We start from the raw sequence: 23,356 nt of genomic DNA, 5'->3' as shown, positions 1-23,356 counted from the left end.
GCGCTTAACAAATACCACAATTATTATTACTATCACCTGCCCCAGCGCTTAAAACAGTGTTTAACTGGCACATAAGTAAGGACTTAACAAACACCATTATTATTATTATTATTATTATTATTAGCAAAAAGAGCCTGGACCCGGGAGTCAGAGGACCCGGTTAGAGAAGCAGCGTGGTTCAGTGGAAAGAGCCCGGGCTTTGGAGTCGGAGGTCATGAGTTCGAATCCCAGCTCTGCCACTTGTCAGCTGTGTGACTGTGGGCGAGTCACTTCGCTTCTCTGGGCCTCAGTTCCCTCATCTGGAAAATGGGGATGAAGACTGTGAGCCCCGCGTGGGACAACCCGATTCCCCTGTGTCTACCCCAGCGCTTAGAACAGTGCTCTGCACATAGTAAGCGCTTAACAAACACCAACATAATAATAATAATTACTCTCCTCTCTGCCACTCGTCCGCCGTGTGACCTAGGGCAAGTCATTTGACTTCTCTGTGCCTCGGTTCCCTCCTCTGCAAAGTGGAGATTCAATTCCTATTCTCTCTCCTACTTAGACTGTGAGCCTCATGAAGGATCTGGTGGTCTTGTACCTTCCCCCCACTTAGTACAGTGCTTAACACGGTGATGATGATCATTAATAACCAGCCTGACATAGTAATAATAACAAAATAGTAATGTTGACATCTGTTAAGCGCTTACTATGTGCCGAACACCGTTCTAAGCCCTGGGGTAGATACGGGGTAATTACGTTGTCCCACGTGAGGATCACAGTCTTCATCCTCATTTTACAGATGAGGTCACTGAGGCCTTAGAGAAGTGAAGTGACTTGCCCACAGTCACACAGCTGACAAGTGACAGAGCCGGGATTCGAACCCATGACCCCTGACTCCCAAGCGCGGGCTCTTTCCACCGAGCCACGCTGCTTCTCGTAAGTAAATGGGCGGCTGTGGGAAGGCCGGGCCTTCAGGCTTCTCCCTCTATATACCCGCCGGACGATCCCTCTCTCCCGTTTTCAAAGACTTATCCAAGGCCCGTCTCCTCCCAGAGGCCTTCCCCGACTAAGCCCTCCTTTCCACTCCTCCCGCTCCCTTCCGCGTCACCCTTGCACTTGGATTTGCTCCCTTTGTTCGCTCCCCCTCAGCCCCGCGGCACTCACGTCCGCACCCGTCGTTTACTTATTCGTATAATGTCTAGCTCCCTCTCTAGACCGTAAACTCGTTTTGGTCAGGGGACGCGTCCCCCAACTCTTATGCTATCCTTCTCCAAGCCCTCAGTGCGGCTTCCTGCACGAGGTAAACGCTCAATCGCTCGGATCGATGGATTGGTCGATTCAGGCCATCCAACTTTGGGTCTGGAAGAGCGGCTTTTCCCACCGGGGTCTTCCGGGGCTCTCTACCGCTGAAAACCTGCTGAGCGGGACCTTTCTCGCCTTGGCCCTCTCCCGACTCTCCCACCCCTCCCCGCTCTCCCGTCCAGCCCACTGATTCGGTGGAAATTCTGGAATTTCGCCACCCGGAGAGTGGGTCACAGGGAGGGGGAGAAAGGGAGAGAGGTGTGAAAAATGGGGGGAGAGACAGAGATGGAGGAACCACATCTGCAATTCCTCTTCCTCTTCCTCCTTTTCCTTCCTTCTTCCGCTAAACCCGGGGGCGAGAGGTTGAGGGGGCGGCCTCTGCTTGCCGCGGGCCGGAGCCCCCGTCGTTATTTTGCTCGGTCCCTTTCCCGCCCAATTTTTTCCGCAGAAGAAACGTCTTCCGAGAGTTACATGAAATCTGGATTCTGAGAATGGCCAGATGTGGTCCGCGAGACTCAAGGTCCCGGCTCTGCCTCGAGCGGCGAGGAGCCGTTGGGGCGGCCACCTCCGGAGGTCCGCTCTGGACATCCCCAGACCCTCCCACCCATCGGACTGGGGCACCCCGATAGGCGGGGACGGGTCCCGTTGGTTCTCTCTCCCGGACCCCTAAGGTTTGAATGTTTTTCACTTCCAGTGGGCCCAGCGCTGAAAACTCTAGCCGATCCAATCAGAATCGTCATGAAACTTTTCTCTTCCTGCCCCTTGTCTCAACCACAGCCCTGGGGCGGGGACGGGAAGTAGAAGGAAGTTGGTGGGGCAGAGACCGAAGTAGATGGTTTCCGAGTGGGCGCTCTAAGGGAGGGTAGGGCCGGCCAGCCCCGGGGGTGCTCGGGGGGCTAGGTGGTCCGAAAAACGGGCAGGTGACTCCGTGGCTGCTGACCCTTCCGGCCCCGTGGCGTACGGGCCCCGTGACCCCAAGCCCTCCGTCTGCCACCCCCCGTCCCGCGCCACCTTAGAATGTTGTGGCGTCTCCGCTGAAGGAAACGAGGAGGCCTTCTTATCCGGTCGTCTCTGGGACTCCCATCTTCACCCATCGGTCCCTGAAGAGTACCATGTTCCTCGGGCCGCTGCCTTGGCCGTCGCTGCTGCTTCTGACCTGGAGCGTCTCGGGAGGTGCCGTAAGCCCCCTCCTCCCCCGGGGTCTCGGGGGGGTCTTTCTTGAAAACAACAGGGTGGGCCGTTGGACGGGAAGGAAGTTGGCGGGTGGCTATAGAAAGGGCCGGGTTTTCAGGCCCGCGTCGCTGGGCTATCGGCTCCAAACGGGGTCTCGGGGGCGGGGAGGGATGGATGGGTGGGCGGGCGTTCCTCCGCGGGGACCAGGCCCCGACCCTCAAGCTGACCCTGACCGCTCCCAGAATCGGGCTCCGAGTGCTGGAACTTCATTTCTTCCTAATGATGCCGCAGATTCATCGTGGGGATAGACTTAAATCTTTCTGGCCTCGATCAACTCTGTGCATTTTCTCCGAGAGCCCCTCGTGGGAGAGGGACGGCGTCCGATCCGACGACCTCGTATCTGCCCCAGCGCTTAGTGTAGTGCGCGGCACGTGGTAAGCGCTAAACAAATAGACAACATGGCCCGTTGGATAGACCCTGGATCTAGGAGTCAGAGGATCTGGGCTGGGGCATCCGTTAAGCACTTCCTATGTGCTAAACACTCTAGTAAGCGCTGCAATATTATTAACGTTATTATGGTATTTGTTAAGTGCTTACCATGCGCCAGGCACTGTACTAAGCGCCGGGGTGGATACCCCACACATCCAATCCGTCGCCGAAACCCGCCGGCCTCACCTTCCTAACATCGCCAAGATCCCCCCCTTTCCTCTCCATCCAAACCTCTACCACGTCCAATCACTCATCTTATCCCGCCTGGATTACTGCATCGGTCTCCTTTCTGATCTCCCAACCTCCCGTCTCTCCCCGCTTCAATCCATACCTCGTTCCGCTGCCCGGATTATCCTTCTACGGAAACGCTCTGGACGTGTCACCGCCCTCCTCAAAAATCTCCGGCGGTGGCCTATCAACCTTCGCACGAAACAAACGCTCCTCACTCTGGGCTTCAAAGCTCTCCATCCCCTCGCCCCCTCCTACCTCTCCTCCCTTCTCTCTTTCTACCGCCCGCCCCGCACGCTCCGCTCCTCCGCCGCCCACCTCCTCGCCGTCCCCCGTTGTCGCCCGTCCCGCCGTCGACCCCCGGGCCACGTCCTCCCGCGGTCCCCGAACGCCCTCCCTCCTCACCTCCGCCAAACCGACTCTCTTCCCCTCTTCAAAGCCCTACTGAGAGCTCACCTCCTCCAGGAGGCCTTCCCAGACCGAGCCCCTCCTCTTCCCTCTGCTCCCCTTCCTCTCCCACCCTCTGCTCTTCCCCCTTCCCCCCTCCAGCGCTGTGCTCATTTGTATATATTACTTATTACCCTCGCCTCGATTCTATTTATCTTGATGATGTTGTCTTGTTTTGTTCTGTTGGGCTTTGCCGTCTGTCTCCCCCATTTAGACGGTGAGCTCGTCACTGGGCAGGGATAGTCTATCGGTTGCCAAATTGTCCATTCCAAGTGCTCTGCACGTAGTAAGCGCTCAATAAATACTATTGAATGAATGAATGAATGAACCTCCATATCAAGCAAAAACTCCTCACTCTTGGCTTGACTCCTCACTCCATCTCCTTGCCCCCTCCTACCTCACCTCCCTTCTCTCCTTCTCCATCCCAGCGGGCACACTCCGCTGCTCTGGTGCCGCTAACCTCCTCACTGGGCCTCATTCCCGCCTGCCCCGCCGTCGACCCCCGGCCCCCGTCCTCCCTCTGGCCCGGAACGCCCTCCCTCCTCACCTCCGCCAAACTGGCCCACTTTCCCCCTTCAAAGCCCTACTGAAAGCTCACCTCCTCCAGGAGGCCTTCCCGGACCGAGCCCCCCTTTTCCTCTGTTCTCCCTCCCCTCCCCATCGCACCGACTCGCTCCCTCTGCTCTACCCCCGTCTCCACCCCACAGCACTTGAGCATATATGCTCATATTTATAATTCGATTTATTTTTATTAATGATGTATATGTATCTATGATTCTCTTTATTTATCCTGATGCTTTCGATGACTGCTTACTTGTTTGGATGTCTGTCTCGCCCCCTTCTAGACTGTGAGCCCGTCGTGGGCAGAGATTGTCTCTATTTGTTGCTGAATTGTACTTTCCAAGAGCTCAGTACAGTGCTCTGCACGCAGATCAGTGAATGAATATAAGCAAATCCAGTTGGACACGGTCCCCGTCCCACGCGGGGCTCGCGGTCTCAATCCCCGTTTTACAGATGAGGTAAATGAGGCACAGAGAAGTTAAGTGACTTGCCCAACGTCCCACAGCGGACAAGAGGCAGAGATGAGATTAGAACCCAGGACCTCTGACTCCCAGGCCCACGCTCTCTCCACTAGGCCAGTCGATACAATATAATCAGGTCAAGCACGGTCCCCGTCCCACATGGGGCTCCCGGTCTCAGTCCCCATTTTCCAGAGGAGGGAACTGAGGCCCGGAGAAGTGAAGTGACTTGTCCGAGGTCACACAGGAGACAAGTGGCAGAGCTGGGATTAAAACCCCTCTGGCTCCCAGGCCCGGGCTCTAGCCACTTTGTTATATTTGAGTCCCCCAAGCGCTTAGTACAATGCTTTGCACGCCATAAGCGCTCAATAAATACGATGGAATGAACGAACGACTAGACCGCGCTGCTTCCCATCGACTGGTCGATTGCCGTGTTCTCTCCCCGGCTGCTGGTACACGGCCTTGCGCACTCAGTAGACTCTCGGGGAAATCTGATAAGAGCGGAGGGTCGGGAAATAGGCCTCGCTAACCAGATCTCTTTTTTGGGTTGTTTTTAATGGTATCCGTTAAGCACTTACTTGGGAAGCAGCACGGCCTAGTGGCAAGACCGGCTTTGGAGTCAGAGGCTGTGGGTTCCAATCTTGCCTCCGCCCCTCGTCTGCTGGGTGACCTTGAGCAAGTCACTTCACTTCTCTGGGCCTCAGCTGGAAAAGGGAGATTGTGTGTGAGCCTCATGCGGAGCAGGGACCGTGTCCGTTTGATTACCCTGGCTCAGTGGCAAGAGCCCGGGCTTTGCAGTCAGGGGTCATGGGTTCGAATCTCGGATCGGCCCCTTGTCAGCTGGGTGACCGTGGGCAAGTCACTTCACCTCTCTGTGCCTCAGTGACCTCATCTGTAAAATGGGGGTTTGAGACTGTGAGCCCCACGTGGGGCAACCTGATTCCCCCGTGTCTACCCCAGCGCTTAGAACGGTGCTCTGCACATAGTAAGCGCTTAACAAATACCAACATTTTTTTTTTTTACCCCAGCACTTAGAACAGTGCTTGGCACACAGTAAGAGTTTAACAAATACCATGATAATGATAATAATGTGTATGTAATAATAATGGTATCTGTTTAGTGCTTACCAGGTACCAAGCACTGTTCTAAGTGCCGGGGTAGATACGAGGCAATCAGGTTGCCCCGTGGGGGGCTCACAGTTTACATCCCCTATTTTCCAGATGAGGGAACTGAGGCACAGGAGAAGTGAAGTGACTCGCTCGAGGCCACCCAGCAGAGAAGTGGCGGAGCCGGGATTAGAACCCAGGTCCTCCTGCTTCCCAGGCGCCCCCCCCCCCCCCCCCGGGCTCTATCCACTAGGCCTCGCTGTTTCTCCTCTCCGTAGATTTATCGACTAAGAAGGTGGTTGGAATAGTCAATGAATCCGTGCTCCTGGAACCCACCGTGGTCCTCCCCGAACGTTATCAAGATATCGTCTGGGACTTCAACGGCAGCCGGGAAATCCTAGAATGGAAAAATAACGGGGACGGGAAGCCAAAGTTCTACGCGCACTACGAGAAACGGGTCACGTTCCACCAGAACAACGGCTCCCTGTGGCTGAACTCTCTACGGAAAGAAGACAGCGGACTGTACCATCTCAAGGTGACACACCTGGACAATATTCAGGAGCGTTGGACGGTCAACCTGAGGGTGTACGGTAAGAGATCCCGATGGGGCCCGGCCGAGGTCGCGGGGGTCCGGGGGGAGACTGGGGCCTGACGGGAGGGGGAAGGGGAGATGTCGGTCTCTCGCTTGGCGGATGTGGGAATTTCAGCCTCCAATTCCAGCCGATCCACACCGCCTCCTTTATCCGTCCCCCCTCCCAACCCCGCAGCCCTTAGGTCCAGTTCTGTCATTTATTTATTCCCATTAATGTCCTCTAGACCGTCAGCTAGCCGCGGGCAGGGAGTGTGTCTTTTATATCCTTCTACTGTCTTCTCCCAAGCCCTTAGTACGGCGCTCTGCCCACAGTACGAGCTCAATAAATGATGATGATGGTATTTGTGAAGCGCTTACTAGGTGCCGAGCACTGTTTTAAGCCCCGGGGGAGATAGGAGGTAATCAGGGAGTCCCGCGTGGGGCTCACAGTCTAAATCCCCCATTTTCCAGATGAGGGAACTGAGGCGCAAGAGAAGTGACCTGCTCAAGGCCACCCAGCAGAGAAGTGGCGGAGCTGGAATTAGAACCCAGGTCCGCCCGATTCCCAGGCCCCCCCCCGCCCCCCCCGGGCTCTATCCACCAGGCCCTGCTGTTTCTCCTCTCCGTAGATTCATCGGCTTTGCGAGTGGTGGGAGTAGTCGATGGATCCGTGTTCCTGGACCCCCCCGAGGTCCTCCCCCAACAGTACCAAGATATCGTCTGGGACTTCAACGGCAGTCGGGAAATCCTAGAGTGGAAAAAGAACTGGGACAGGAAGCCAAAGATCTACGCGCACTACGAGAACCGGGTCAGGTTACCCCAGAGCAACGGCTCCCTGTGGCTGACTGATCTACGGAAGGAAGACAGCGGACCGTACAATCTCAAGGTGACATACGTGAACGATGTTCAGGAGCGCTGGACGATCAACCTGATGGTGTATGGTAAGAGATCCCGAGAGGGCCCGGCCGACGTTGCGGGGGTCAGAGGGGAGACCGGGACCTGACGGTGGGGGGCGAGGGGGAGATGTCGGTCTCTTGCTTGGGGGTCTCCTGTGGGAATTTCAGCCTCTAAGACTACCCGATCCACCCTTCCTCCTTTATTCATCCCCCCTCCCGGCCCCACAGCACTTGGATCCAGATCTGTCATTTAATAATAATAATCACGGTATTTGTTAAGTGCTTACTGTGTGCCAGACACTGTACTAAGCGCTGGGGTGGGTACAGGCGAATTGGGTTGGGTACAGTCCCTGCCCCACATGGGGCTCACAGTCTCAACGCCCATTTTCCTGATGAGGCAACCGAGGCACGGAAAAGTTAAGCGACTTGCCCGAGGTCACCCAGCAGACGGGTGGCGGAGCTGGGATTCGAACCCACGTCCTCTGACTCCCAAGCCCGGGCTCTTTCTGCTGAGCCTCGCTGCTTCCCAATAAATACGATCGAATGAATGACTGAATGAATGACCTGTAAACTCACGGCTACCGATCGATCAATAGGATTTATCGAGCGCCTAACTCTGTGCTGAGCACTGTACTGAACGCTTGAGAGAGTGCAATGTGACAGCCTCGTTCTCTGCCCGCAGTGAGCTTAGAGGCGCAACGGGGTTGTGGATCGATCGATGGTACCTGTGGAGTGCTTACTCTGTGCTGAGCACTGGACTAAGCACTTCAAGAGTGAAATGAGGGATTTACTGAGCGCTGCGTGCAGAAGCAAGCACTTGGGAAGGGGATGTATAACATAGCTGACCCGCACGTTCACTCTCCCAAAATGAGCTTCCTCTATTTATTTATATTAATGCCTATTTACTTGTTTTGATGTGTCTATATCTATAATTCTATTTATTTGTATCGACGCCTGCGAGCAAGAGAGAATCCGGGCTTGGGAGTCAGAGGTCATGGGTTCGAATCCCGGCTTCGCCACTTGTCAGCTGTGTGACTCTGGGCAAGTCACTTCACTTCTCTGGGCCTCAGCTCCCTCATCTGTAAAATGGGGATTAAGACCGCGAGCCCCACCTGGGACAACCTAATGACCTCGTTTCTACTTCAGCGCTTAGAACAATGCTTGGCACATAGTAAGCGCTTAACAGATATCATTATTATTATCATTATTGTTTTGATGTCTGTCTCCCCTCTTCCAGACTGTAAGCCCGGTGTGGGCGGGGATTGTCTCTCTTCATTGCTGAATTATACTTCCCAAGCGCTTAGGACAGAGCTCTGCACACAATAAGCGCTCAATAAATGGGATTGAATGGATGAATGAATGAATGACAGGGGATGTGTCGACTGACTCTGTTGTAGAGAGAGGCAGCGTGGCTCAGTGGAAAGAGCCCGGGCTTTGGAGTCAGAGGTCATGGGTTCGAATCCCGGCTAGGCCACTTGTCAGCTGTGTGACTTTGGGCAAGTCACTTAACTGCTCGGTGCCTCAGTGACCTCATCTGTCAAATGGGGATTAAGACGGTGAGCCCCACGTGGGACAACCTGCTTCCCCTGTGTCTACCCTAGCGCTTAGAACGGTGCTCCGCACGTAGTAAACGCTTAACAGATACCAACATCATTATTAATATTATTATCGTCCTCTCCCAAGCGTTTAGTCCAGTGGTCTGCACATGATAGAAGCAGCGTGGCTCAGTGGAAAGAGCCCGGGCTTGGGAGTCAGAGGTCACAGGTTCGAATCCCCACTCTGCCACTTGTCAATTGTGTGACTGTGGGCAAGTCACTTCACTTCTCTGTGCCGCAGTTGCCTCATCTGGAAAATGGGGATTAAGACCGTGAGCCTCACGTGGGACAACCTGATGACCCTGTATCTACCCCAGCGCTTAGAACAGTGCTCTGCACGTAGTAAGCGCTTAACAAATACCAACATTATTATTACTAGAGCAGAGGGAGCAAGTCGGGGTGATGCGGAGGGGAGGGGCAGCCGCGGAAAACGAGTTTACAGCCCAGAGAGGTGAAGTGACTTGCCCGAGGTCACGCACTGCAGGTAAGTGAGGGGTCCGCCCAAAGGCCCGCCTGTGACCTCTTCGTCTGCCTCTCCCTCCACACTTGGGGAAGCAGCGAGGCTCAGTGGAAAGAGCCCGGGCTTGGGAGTCGGAGGTCACGAGTTCAAATCCCGGCTCTGCCACTTGTCCGCTGTGTGTCTGTGGGCACGTCACTTCACTTCTCTGGGCCTCAGTGGCCTCATCTGTAAAATGGGGCTGAAGACTGCGCGCTTAGAACAGTGCTCTGCACATAGTAAGCGCTTAACAAATACCAACATTAAGTCACTTCACTTCTCTGGGTCTCAGTTACCTCATCTGTAACCTGATTACCCTGTAGCCACCCAGCGCTTAGAACAGTGCTCTGCACAGAGTAAGCGCTTAACAGAAGCCAACATCGTGATTATTATTCCCTTCCCACCAGACAAAGTGAATAATGTCACCGTGAAGGTCATCGACCAGACCCGGATGGATGGGAAGTGCAATTTGGTTCTGGAATGCCAGACCGGAACTCCGGGACCACTCAAGTTCATCTGGGGATTCAACAACACCCTTTTTCTGGGCAATCGGACCCTCAACCTCACGAAGAAGATCCAGGGACAGTCTCTCTGCTTCACCTGCCGGGTGGAAAACCCCGGCAGCTCGGCCAAGAGCAACATCTGCTTTCCCGATTCCTGCGTTCCAGGTGAGGTGTGGGGAAGGGCCCGTCTGAGGAGGGAGAGCTGGCCGGTCCTGGGAATCAGGTGACCTGGGTTCTATTCCTGGCTCTGCCATTTTTCCTCTTCACGGTATGCGTTCAGCGCTTACTATGTGCCAGGCACCGTTCTAAGAGCCGAGGTAGATCCAAACTACCCTGGCCCACATGGGGCTCACAGTCTTCATCCCCATTTCACAGACGAAGGAAGTGAGGTAACTTGGCCTGCCGTGTGGGCCTTGGGCGAGTCACTTCCCGTCCCCGTGCCTCAGCTTTGGGTCTACCCAGCTCTTGGTGAAGCAGAAGGGAGTGGGAGAAGAGGAAAAATGAGGGCTTAGTAGGAGAGGAAGGCTATTACAACAGATTGGGCAGACGCGTTCCGTGCCCGCAAGCAGCTTACGGCCTAGAGGGGGAGACGGACATTAAAACCGATGAAGGATATGGGCGTAAGTGCTGTGGGGCAAATACAACAAGTACCTGCAGATCCAAGTATAAGGGGGAGGCAGAAGAAAGAGGAGGTAGGCGTGGTGAGGGTTCACAGGGAAGGCCTCTTGGAGGACGAGCGATTACAGGAGGATTCCAATCCGACTCCAGCACCGCGTTCGGGCCTAGCGGATAGAGTTCGGGCCTGCGAGCCAGAAGGACCTGGGTTCTAATCCCATCTCCGCCCCTTGTCTGCTATGTGACCTTGGACGAGTCATTCTCTGTGCCTCAGTTCCCTCATCTGGAAAACGGGGAATGAGGCTGGGAGTCCTATGTGGGACAGGGACTGGTTCCAACCCGATTATCTTGCATCTGCCCCAGAGTTTAGTACAGTGCCAGACACATAGTAAGCGCTTAACGAGTACCATCGTTATTATCATTGTCATTATTATTTCCTGCGTTCTCCAGGTCCGATCTCAGTCATCCCCAGGGCCATGCCCCCTCTCCTCACCCCGCGACCCCTGAAATGCCCATTTCTTGGAAGCCTCAGGGCTGCCCGCTTCCTCCAGAAAGACTCCTCACGTGGATGAGAGAAGCTTCTAGCCGGCTGCGGGCTCATAATACGTACCCCTGATCGCTCAGTCGATTATTAGCTATATTTGCCGAGCACTCACTGCGTGCGGAGCGCCGTGCTAAGGGGTCGGGAGGGTACGACCGAGTGGATATCGATGGGTTTCTTCTTCCGACAGGTTCCTCGGCCGAAGCCAGGTGCTCCTTATGGCTGGCCGTGCTGATTACCACCGCCCTCGGCCTCCTCTTCTCTCGCCGTTAGACGCCGTCACCGCCGGGACGGAGTCCTGCTGACCGGAGAGCGGTCAAGAAACAGTGGTGCTCAGAAACCTGGGAAAGTACAGTATGACGAGAAACCGGATTGTACTTTGCAAGCACTTAGTACAGTGGTCTGCACACAGTAAGCGCTCAGTAAATACAATCGAGTGAAATACGATTGAATGAATGAACAGACATTTAAGGGACTGTCATTCATTCATTTATTCAATGCACTTCATTCATTCGATCGTATTTACTGAGCGCTTACTAGGTGCAGAGCACCGTACTACAGTTCGTCAACAAATAGAGACGATCCCTACCCAGCGACGGGCTCACAGTGTAGACGGGTAGAGACGGACAGCAAAACAAGTAGGCAGTCATCAGTAACATCAGTATAAATAAATAGAATTATAGATACTCATTCAATAGTATTTATTGAGCGCTTACTATGTGCAGAGCCCTGTACTAAGCGCTTGGAATGAACAAGTCGGCAACAGATAGAGACGGTCCCTGCCGTTCGACTGGCGTACGGTCTAATCGGGGGAGACGGACAGACGAGAACGATGGCGGTAAATAGAGTCGAGGGGAAGAACGTCTCGTAAAAACAATGGCGACTAAATAGAATCGAGGCGATGTACATTTCATTAACAGAATAAATAGGGTAACGAAAATATATACAGTTGAGCGGACGAGTACAGTGCTGAGGGGATGGGAAGGGAGAGGGGGAGGAGCAGAGGGAGATGGGGGGAAAAGAGGGTTAAGCTGCGGAGAGGTGAAGGGGGGGCGGTAGAGGGAGTAGAGGGAGAAGGGGAGCTCAGTCTGGGAAGGCCTCTTGGAGGAGGTGAGTTGTAAGTAGGGTTTTGAAGAGGGGAAGAGAATCAGTTTGGCGGAGGTGAGGAGGGAGGGCGTTCCGGGACCGCGGGAGGACGTGGCCGGGGGTCGACGGCGGGATAGACGAGACCGAGGGACGGCGAGGAGGTGGGCGGTGGAGGTGCGGAGCGTGCGGGGTGGGCGGTAGAAAGAGAGAAGGGAGGAGAGGTAGGAAGGGGCGAGGTGACGGAGAGCCTCGAAGCCTAGAGTGAGGAGTTTTTGTTTGGAGCGGAGGTCGATAGGCAACCACTGGAGTTGTTTAAGAAGGGGAGTGACATGCCCAGATCGTTTCTGCGGGAAGATGAGCCGGGCGGCGGAGTGAAGAATAGACCGGAGCGGGGCGAGAGAGGAGGACGGGAGGTCGGAGAGAAGGCCGGCGCGGTAGTCTAGCCGGGATTTAACGAGAGCCCATAGCAGTAAGGTAGCCGTCTGGGTGGAGAGGAAAGGGCAGATCTTGGCGATATCATAAAGGTGAGACCGGCAGGTCTCGGTAACGGATAGGATGCGTGGGGTGAACGAGAGAGACGAGTCAAGGATGACACCGAGATCGCGGGCCCGAGAGATGGGAAGGACGGTCGTGCCATCCACGGTGATAGGGAAGTCTGGGAGAGGACCGGGTTCGGGAGGGAAGATGAGGAGCTCGGTCTCGCTCATGTTGAGTTTTAGGTGGCGGGCCGACATCCGGGTGGAGACATCCCGGAGGCGGGAGGAGATGCGAGCCCGAAGGGAGGGGGAGAGGACAGGGGCGGAGATGTAGATCTGCGTGTCATCTGCGTAGAGATGGTAGTCAAAGCCGTGAGAGCGGATGAGTTCACCGAGGGAGTGAGTGTAAATGGAGAACAGAAGAGGGCCAAGAACTGACCCTTGAGGAACTCTGACAGTTAAAGGATGGGAGGGGGAGGAGGCTCCGGCGAAGGAGACCGAGAATGACCGGCCAGAGAGGTGAGAGGAGAACCGGGAGAGGACGGAGTCCGTGAAGCCAAGGTGAGATAAGGTATGGAGGAGGAGGGGATGGTCGACAGTGTCAGAGGCAGCAGAGAGGTCAAGGAGGATCAGGATGGAGTAGGAGCCATTGGATTTGGCAAGAAGGAGGTGATGGGTGACCTTAGAGAGAGCAGTCTCGGTAGAACGGAAGGGACGGAAGCCGGATCGGAGGGGGTCTAGGAGAGAATGGGAGTTAAGGAATTCTAAGCATCGATGGTAGACGACTCGTTCTAGGATTTTGGAAAGGAAGTGTAGTAGGGAGATAGGGCGATAACTGGAGGGGGAAGTGGGGTCGAGAGCGGGTTTTTTTAGGATGGGGGAGATACATACACATCATTAATAAAAATAAATAGAATTATAAATCGGTACGCACATACGCAAGTGCTGGGAGGCAGGGAGGGGATGATAATAATAATAACGTTGGTATTTGTTAAGCGCTTACTATGTGCCAAGCACTGTTCTAAGCGCTGGGGTGGACACAAGGTAATCAGATTGTCCCACGTAGGGCTCACAGTCTTCATCCCCATTTTACAGATGAGGTAACTCAGCCACAGAGAAGTGACTTGCCCAAAGTCACACAGCTGACAAGTGGCAGAGCCGGGACTAGAACTCATGTCCTCTGACTCCCAAGCCCGGGCTCTTCCCACTGAGCCACGCTGAGCGAACCGGGGCAATGGGGAGGGGAGGGCGAGCAGAGGAAACAGGGGGCTCAGTCCGGGAAGACCTCCCGGAGGAGGCGAGACTTCAGTAGGGCTTTGAAGGGGGGAAGCGTGCTAGTTTGGCGGATTCGAGGAGGGAGGGCATTCCAGGACATGGGCCAGGGATCGAAGCGGAACGAGCGAGAACAGGCGCAGTGATTTCTCTTCTACTGTACTCTCCCAGTGATTTCTACAGTGCTCGGCACATAGTAAGTGCTCAAAAAATACAATTGATTCAAAAAAAAGAGAAACCCACTGGGCTGTGTCCAACAAACTCACCGGATTCCCGTGCTAATTAGATGGTGAGATTTTGGGAGATGGTAAAGGTCGGTTACACATAAGAATTGTGGTATTCGTTCAGCTCCCCTTATGGGTGGAGCCCTGTAATAATAATAATAACAGTGGTATGTCACTCATTCAATCGGATTTATCGAGCACTTACTATGTGCAGAGCAATCTACTAAGAGCTTAATAGTAATGATGGTATTTGTTAAGTACACACTATGTGCCAAGTACTGTTCTAAGTACTGGGGTAGATGCAAGGTACTCAGGTTGTCCCTCATGGGGCTCACTGTCTCAATCTCCATTTTACAGATGAGGTAACTAAGGCAGAGAGAAGTTAGGTGACTTGCCCAAAGTCTCACAGCTGACAAGTGGTGGAACGGGGATTAGAACCCACGACCCCTGACTCCCAAGCCCGTGCTCTTTGCACTGAGCCATTTGTTAAGCGCTTTACTATGTGCCAAGCACTGCGGTAGATACAAGCTAATCGGGTTGGACACTGTCCGGGTCCCACATGAGGCTCACGGTCTTAATCCGGTTTTACAGATGAGGGAACTGAGGCACAGAGAAGTGAAGCGACTTGCCCAACTGGTGTGTTTTTAAATACCATACAAAGTGTCATAGGAAAATTAATCATGGTAGCGATTAGACTATAATCCCGTCCAAGGGCAGGGACTTCTCTTTCTGTTACCGATTTGTACATTCCAAGCGCTTAGTACAGTGCTGCGCACAGAGTAAGCGCTCAGTAAATACTATTGAATGAATGATAGGAAAATGAATAAAGAAAATAATAAAAAAATCGTAAAAGATTTCTAATGTTTTCTTTAAGAAAAAACTGGCAGGCGGATGGAAAACACAGGTCCTGGGTGGCTCATTTCGCAAGTGTACTGGAAAAAATTCTGCCTCGTATACTTTTAATGTTTCAGGAGACTGCTATATATCTAATTTCTTAATCATACTACACATGGGCTGAGTTGTAATGAAATAGAGATATGTTAAAATAAAAAGAGGACTTGATGTATGAATTCTTACATAGAAAGGTGGCAGAAATCTACTCCATAAACTAGACCCGCGCGTCTTCAAAAATATATTTGAAATCTAATATTTAAAGTCTTTCAACAAACTCAATCTCAGGGGGCAGGGTGGAGGGGATGGGGGGCGGTGGGTCTTGGGCAGAGAAGGCCAGCAGCCTACTTGCACCTGAGGTGAAAAAGGGGACCTCTAAGCCTGATGCAAAGTGAATTTGGGATAAAATTAGAATAATTTTTTTTTTGCTTTGTGGGATTTTTTTAATGGTTTGTGTTAAGCGCTTACTGTGCGCCAGGCACTTTACTAAGCACTAGGGTAGATATAAGCTAATCAGGTTGGACACAGTCCCTGTCCCACATGGGACTCAAAGTCTTCACCCCCATTTTACAGATGAGGGAACTGAGGCACAGAGAAGTGAAATGACTTGGCCAAGGTCACTCAGCAGAGAACTGGCAGAACCAGGATTAAAACCCAAGTATCTCTAAACCTCGGGCTCGGGGCTCTAACCACTAGACCACACCGTTTCTCTTCTGCCTCTCGTTATCATTCATTCATTCAATCGTATTTATTGATCGCTTACTGTGTGCAGAGCACTGTACTAAGCGTTTGGAAAGTACCGTTCGGCCACAGATAGAGACGATCCCTACCCAACAACGGGCTCAGAGTCTAGAAGGGGGGAGACAGACAACAAAACAAAACGAGTAGACAGGCATCCATCATCAACAGAGTTAGGGGGCAAAATGTGGCGAAAGAGGCCTGCATTAGCACGGGTCCATTTTTAAACAACCAGGAAGGAGCTTTCACAAGCCCGGAAGTTTGGGCGAGGTTTTCAAATCATTCTATTTGGGGCATTTATTTTTTCGGGACCACATCTCCGAGTCCCCAGTGAGTCTCCCACAAGAACAGGGGAAAAATCTCCCCAAGAATCCCAGGAAAGAGAGAAGGAGAGGAGAGAGTGAGCGACTGTTTAATTAGGCCTCATGGCTTTCAGTCAGGGTTTAGGAGCCAAGTTATGGCAAGCGTGGGGTCTTTTGTAATGCTCCGCAGAAAGGAAATTGAAATCTCTTTTCCATTTTAATCACCGCTGGGTCCGAATTCTGACCATTTCAAGAGTTTAGAGAAGAGGTCTCGCAAGAGGCGTTACAGCATAACAGTTCTGCTCATTTCAGTCGATCGGTCGTATTTACCGAGCGCTTACTGTACGAAGCTCTCGGGAGAGTACGGTCCGACAGAATTAGCAACCGTGTTCCTTGCCCAATTTACTCTCCACAGGATTTACTCAATCCCCATTTTACGGAAGGGGAAACTGAGCAACATCAACGCTTTCTCTCTTTCCCTCTCTCTCTCTTTATCTCTCTCTTTCTCAACTCCAGGCAAAATTTCTCCCAGGCTTCGGTCAATCAATCGCATGAATTGACGTTTCTGTGCAGAGCATTGGACTAAACGTTTGGGAGGAATTTTTAGAGCCCGGGCCTGGCAGTCAGAAGGTCGTGGCTTCTAATCCCGACTTCGCCACTTGTCTGCCGTGTGACCTTGGGCAAGTCACTTCACTTCTCTGCGCCTCAGTTACCTCATCTGAAAAATGGGGATTGAGACCGTGAGGCCCATGTGGGACAGGGATGGCATCCAACCCGATTTGCTCGTATCCATCCCAGCGCTTAGTACCGGGCCTGGCACTTGGTAAGCGCCTAACAGATATCGCAGTTATTAAGATTATTATTACTGTACCTCCTCCGGGGAGCCCTCCATGGTTCACTCCAGTCCTCGCCTCAGTTCCCCTCAGAGCTGAGAGACCCCAAGGCAGTCGGCGGGATTGACTGAACGCCCACCTGGTGCCGAACTCTGTAGTGAGCACTTGGGCGGGCGTGACAGTTCCTTTTTGAGCCAGCCAGTCAGTCGTATTTATCGAGCGCTTATTGTGCGCAGAGCACTGTACTAAGCGCTCGAGAGAGTACAATAAAACAATATAGCAGACATCCCCTGCCCACACGATCCCTACCTTCCATCAGTCAATCAGTCAGTTGTGTTTACTGAGCTCTTCCTGTGTGCGGAGCACTGGACTAAGCGTTTGAGAGAGGACCACGCGCCAATATAACAGACACATTCCCTGCCCACAAGGAGCTGACAGTAATGATAATAATAATGATGTTGGTATTTGTTAAGTGCTTACTATGTGCAGGGCACTCTTCTAAGCGCTGAGGTAGATCCAGGGTAATCAAGTTGTCCCACATGAGGCTCGCAGTTAATTCCCATTTTACAGATGAGGGAACTGAGGCCCAGAGAAGTGAAGTGACTTGCCCACAGTTGGTATTTGTTAAGCGCTTTCTATGTGCAGAGCACTGTTCTAAGCGCTGGGGTAGACACAGGGGAATCAGGTTGTCCCACGTGGGGCTCACAGTCTTAAACCCCATTTGACAGATGAGGTAACTGAGGCCCAGAGAAGTGAAGTGACTCGCCCACAGTCACACAGCTGACAAGTGGCAGAGCTGGGATTCGAACCCATGACCTCTGACTCCCAAGCCTGGGCTCTTTCCACTGAGCCACGCTGTGGGGGGTGGGGGGGGGGGAAGACAGTCATTAGTATAAATACATAAATTAAGGATGTGGTCAAAAGAGTTGTGGGCCCTGGAGGGGGAACAAATAAAGGGAGCAAGTCAGGGTGACGCAGAAGGGAGTGAGAGAAGATGAAATGAGGGCTCAGGGAAGGCCTCTTGGGGGAGATCTGCCTTCAGTACACCCCAAAACTCCAGTTGTTGCCCATCCACCTCCGCGTCAAACAAAGTCACACAGCTGACAAGTGGCGGATGTGGAATTAGAACCCACTACCTCTGACTCCCAAGCCCGGGCTCTTTCCACTGAGCCACGCTGTTTCTCGAATCGCTCTTATCTCGCCATCAAACCAGCGCCCACATCCTGCCTCTGGCCTGGAACACCCTCCCTCCTCAAATTCGACAGTTACTCCCCATCCTGCAAAGCTTTATTGAAGGCGCATCTCCTCCAAGAGGCCTTCCCAGATGAAGCTCCCCTCCACCTGTCCTCTTCTCCCACTTCCTTCTGCGTCACCCTGACTCACTCCCTTTTTCCACGCCCCCTCCCAGCCCCACAGCACTTACGTCCATATCTGTAATTTTTTATATTAATATCTGTCTTCTCCCTCCGTAAGTTCATTGTGGACAGGGTCTATTTGTTGTCATGTTGTACTCTCCGGAGCTCTTACTACAGTGCTCTGCACACGGTTAGCGCTCAATAAATACGATCGAACGAATGAACGCCAAAGATCGATTAATACACAGCTCTGCCCACAGTAGGCATGCAGTTAATACCCGAGATTGATTGATCAATACACTGCTCTGACCAAAGTAGGGACACAATAGATACCAATGATTAATTAATAATGTCAGTATTTGTTAAGCGCTTACTATGAACGGAGAAGCAGCGTGGTTTAGGGGAAAGAGCCCGGGCTTTGGAGTCAGAGATCAAATCCCGGCTCTGCCACTTGTCAGCTGTGTGACTGTGGGCAAGTCACTTCCCTTCTCGGTGCCTCAGTTACCTCATCTGGAAAAGGGGGATTAACTGTGATTAACCTGCAAGCGCTTAACAAATACCAACATTATTATTATTATCATGTGCAGAGCACTGTTCTAAGCGCTGGAGTAGATTCAGGGTAATAAGGTTGTCCCACATGAGGCGCACAGTGTTCATCCCCATTTTACAGATGAGGAAACTGAGGCCCAGAGAAGTTAAGTGACTTGCCCACAGTCACACAGCTGACAAGCGGCGGAGCTGGGATTCCAACCCATGACCTCTGCCTCCCAACCCCGGGCTCTTTCCACTGAGCCACGCTTTGATTAGTCCAGTGCTCTGCACACAGTAGACACACAATCTAAACTAGCGATTGGTGATAAATATTCTGCTTCGCACCCAGCGGGCCCACGGTGATTCATCATGATTCATCGGATCGTATTTATTGAGCGCTTTCTCTGGGTAAAGCACTGTACTAAGCGTTTGGGAGAGGACAATACATCAGCCCATTCCCGCTGCCAACACATTCCCAGTCTAGAGGACTCTCCATCCCTCCCGCTCCGACGCGTTTAAAGACGGAAACGCATTTTTTAAATCCTCTCGACCGGCTTTGGAAGTGGATTTGAGTCAGCATGCAGGCAAACTAATAAAGGTAAGACAGCGCCACATAAATCGCTCACGTAGACTGGCGGAAAAATACGACCGGTAACCACAAGGCACAGAGTTACGAGAGTGTGGGCAACCCAACGGAAATGCTACATCAATATCTACCCAAGGCCTGAGGTGTCACTGCATAAAAATCAGCCATCGGGGTCGTTGGCTCGATCGATTGATTGACGAAGCGACCGTTGGAGTGTCGAGGCAGTGTAGCCTAGTGGAAAGAACCTCGGTGCGGAGAGGCAGAAGACCTGGTTTCCAGTCCCTGCTGCCGGGTGACCTCGAGCAAGCCGCTTAACCTCTCTGGGCCTCCCTTTCCTCATCTGTAAAATGGGGATAAGAGTCCCTCTCTCCCCCCCTTCTCTGGTAGCTCCCAGTGGGACGGAGACAGGGAAAGAGTTTAATGAATAGCACAGCGCTTGCCCCAGCATAAGCGCTTTTTAAAAAAAGCCGCTTCACTTCTCTAGGCCTCAGTTCCCTCATCTGCAAATTGGGGTTTAAGACTGCGAGCTCCACGAGGGACGGGGACCGTGTCCAACCTGATTAGCTCGGATCGACCCCAGCGCTTAGTCCAGTGCCTGGCACATAGCGTTTAACAAATACTATTTGCAAAAAGGAGCTTCCGGTCTACAGGGGAAGACACCCCTTGCCCGTCAGGATCCCAGAAATATGTGCTGATTCTAGTGTCGCCCCATAATTTTTTATCTCGGGGGGTGTCCAGGTGAAATCTCGATTGATTTAAGCGCTTAGCACACCGTAAGCACTCAGTGCGGTTGATTGAATGAATTTCTAGCTCAGGGGGCGGTGGGTGGGGTTTGGGGGTTGGGAGAGGTTGTCACTAAACTGAAAGTGAATAGAGAGGAAAATGTGAGTTGGGTGTCGAAGAGGCTGTTTGGGCATTAGGTGAAGTGGAAAGTCGCAACTCTCCAGCGAACGGAGGTGACTAGGAGGGTGTGTGGGTGTGGGTGATTAATAATTATGGTATTTGTTAAAGGCTTACTATGTGCCAAACCCCGTGATCCGCTTCTCTCCCCACCCCTTCGCCTCCCCAAGACCTGGCGACATCCCCCCCACCACCCCAAGACCGGAAGCAGCACGGCCTAGGGGCAAGAGGACGGGCTTGGGAGTCGGAGGATGTGGGTTCTAATCCAGCCTCCGCCCCTTGTCTGCTGTGTGACCTTGGGCAAGTCACTTCACGTCTCTGGGCCTCAGTTCCCTCATCTGTAAAACGGGGATGAAGACTGTGAGCCCCGGGGGGGGACGGCGTCTGTGTCCAACCTGATTACCTTGTATCTACCCCAGCGCTTAGAACAGTGCTTGGCACCTAGTACGTGCTGAACAAATAGTAAGTGCTCAGTACAGGGCTCTGCACACGGTAAGCGCTCGATAAATACGATCGAATGAATGAATGAATGAAGACCAAAGGCGGGCCGGTTCTGGCTGGGTGGCTGGGCTCGGGTGGTAAACTGAGGCCACCCCCAGGTTCTCCATCGGCCGGCGGGCTGGGGGGGAGGTGTCAAGGGGCGATCAGCTTGGCGGGACCCCAGCGGGTTCTGGGCCGCGGCTTTGGCCCAGAATCCTCCCAGGGGGAGCCGGGCCCGGGCCGGCCCAGGCCGGGAGGCTCTGGACAAACTACCAGGGCGGGGCTGGGAGCCAGGGTCGCCACACATGGCCCCTCCTCCATCCCTCCCTCCCTCCATCCATCACTCCTTCCATCCCTCCATTCCTCCCTCCCTCATCTATTCATCCATCCACCCCTCCCTCCATCCATCCACCCCTCCCTCCATTCATCCCTCTCTCCCTCCCTCCATCTCTCCCTCTCTCTCTCAGCCATTCATCCATCCCTCCCTCCCTCATCCATCCCTCCCTCATCCATTCATCCATCCCTCATCCATCCCTCCCTCATCCATTCATCCCTCCCTCCCTCCCTCCATCCATTCCTCTCTCCCTTCATCCATCCCTTCATCCCTCCCTTCCTCATCCATTCATCCATCCCTCTCTCCCTCCTTCGCCCACCCCTCCCTCCCTCCCTCCATCCACCCCTCCCTCCTTCCATCCGTCCATCCTTCTCTCCCTCTCTCTTTCAATCAACCATCCATCCATCCATCCATCCAACCAACCATCCATCCATCCATCCATCCATCCATCCATCCATCCATCCATCCATCCATCCATCCATCCATCCATCCATCCCTACCTCCCTCCCTCATCCATCCACCCCTCTTTCCGTCCCTCCTTTCCTCCCTCTCTCCCTCCCTGCCTCCCTGAGGGCGGGGAAGGCGGAGGCTGATACAGGCCATGGGCAGCAGAGGGGGCCGTCCTGCTGTGGGAACGCTTGAGTTTGGCCGGGTTAGACAGCAGTCCTCCTCAGTGACACTTACTGAGCGCTTCGGGCGTGCAGAGCACGGTACTAATCGCTTGGGAGACTACAGTACAACAGGGTTGACAGACACATTCCCGGCCCACAGTGAGCTTACAGACTAGAGAAGCGGCGTGGCTTAGTGGAGAGAACCCGATCTTGGGAGTCAGAGGATGTGGGTTCTAATCCCTGTCTGCTGTGTGACCTTGGGCAAGCCACTTTACTGCTCTGGGCCTCAGTTCCCTCATCTGTAAAATGGGGATTAATTCTGTGGGTCCTAGGTGGGACGGCCCGAGTACCTTGTATCTACCCCAGCTCTTGTGCTTGGCACACAGTAAGCGCTTAACAAATACCATCATTATTAGTAGAGGGAGAGACAGACACTAATAGAAATAAATAATTGATAACGTCATTTTTAGATAGAGAAATCTTAGTGCGGCAGTCAAAATAATAATAATAATAGTGACAAGCACTTATGAAATATCATGATCGTTATGGTTTTTATTATTGTTACTGTGATTATTATTATTCTTTTTGCTTAAGATGGGCCAATCGTCACAGAAACACTAAGGTAGATGGAATTTAATAAGGTCAGCCGCAGTCCCTGCCTCACATGAGGCACACAGTCTGAATCGAAGGGAGTGCAGGTTTTGAATCTCCATGTTACAGAGGAGGAAACTGAGGTCCAGAGAAGTCGTGGGGATTGCCCGGGGTCACACAGCAGGCACGGGGTCCACGTTGGCACCCACATCTCCTGACAGACGAGTGGGGAAGCCAGGTTCCGATCCCGGGTTCCTCCAGGATGATGGGACATGCTAATCGGGGAAGGCTTCTTGGAGAAGGCGGGTCATCAGGAGGGCTGTGAAGCGGAGGGGAGCCGGGACACTGTAGTAGGTGGAGGAGGGGGGAAAGGAGGGCCTGTGGTCTGCTCGCCTTGATTCGGCTGTGATTGGCTGAGGATGGGCAAGTCCCTGGCTCACTCGTTCGCCTTGACATCCCCTTCGTTGAAAAGCAGTTGCCCAAAAAAGCCAAAACAGCCCAGAAAATTACAACATTCCCTTGGCTCATTCGTCCATCCATCCATCCTTCCATCTATCCATTCATACAGCTTGGCCTCGTGGTTAGAACACGGGCCTGAGAATCAGAAAGTCATGGGTTTAATCCCGGCTCCGCCACTTGTCTGCCGTGTGACCTTAGTCGAGTCACTTCACTTCTCCAGTCCTCAATTGCCTCATCTGGAAAAGGGAGATTAAGACTGTGAGCCCTATGTGGGACAGGGACCGTGTCCAACCCGATTATCTCGTTTCTACCCCAGCGCTTAAACAGCCCCTGGCACATAGTAAGCGCTTAACAAATACCATATTACTAATTATTATTTATCGAGCCCCTGCAGACCCTACCGACGGCCGGATTCGGGACTCGAACCCAGTACTTACGATTCCCAGATCTAGGCTCTTTCCACCGAAACGACAGCAGGGTCATAGAAATGCCTTGATATCCAGGGATACAAAAACACCGGGGAATGTGGAGACACACCCATTTGATGGTTTGGGGAACCAAATATACACGTTTGACGTTAGAACCTGTTCTCTTTCACCTTCTACTCAGCAAAAAGTCACCTGGTTTTCGGCAGAGCTGTCATTATCAATGCTAAACTGCCTTGGTTCTAATCCCTCCTTCAAAGCCTTCAAAATATTATCTTCCATCACTATTATTTGAG

The 23,356-nt window shown here is 53.0% G+C and overlaps 1 protein-coding gene across 1 annotated transcript; it reads left to right on the top strand.

The window, feature by feature from the left end:
- Positions 1 to 1,892: 1,892 nt before the first annotated feature.
- Positions 1,893 to 11,382, top strand: CD48 (CD48 molecule). Its single transcript, XM_029054613.2, has 5 exons — positions 1,893 to 2,460; positions 6,028 to 6,339; positions 6,950 to 7,261; positions 9,715 to 9,975; positions 11,157 to 11,382. Exons 1-5 carry the CDS (start codon positions 2,400 to 2,402, stop codon positions 11,237 to 11,239), a joined length of 1,029 nt encoding a protein of 342 aa, XP_028910446.1. The 5' UTR covers positions 1,893 to 2,399; the 3' UTR covers positions 11,240 to 11,382.
- The last annotated feature ends 11,974 nt before the right edge of the window (positions 11,383 to 23,356 follow it).

Source organism: Ornithorhynchus anatinus, chromosome X5, assembly GCF_004115215.2.
Source record: "Ornithorhynchus anatinus isolate Pmale09 chromosome X5, mOrnAna1.pri.v4, whole genome shotgun sequence".
NCBI lineage: Eukaryota > Metazoa > Chordata > Mammalia > Monotremata > Ornithorhynchidae > Ornithorhynchus > Ornithorhynchus anatinus.
This window is presented reverse-complemented; position numbering and strand designations above follow the sequence as displayed.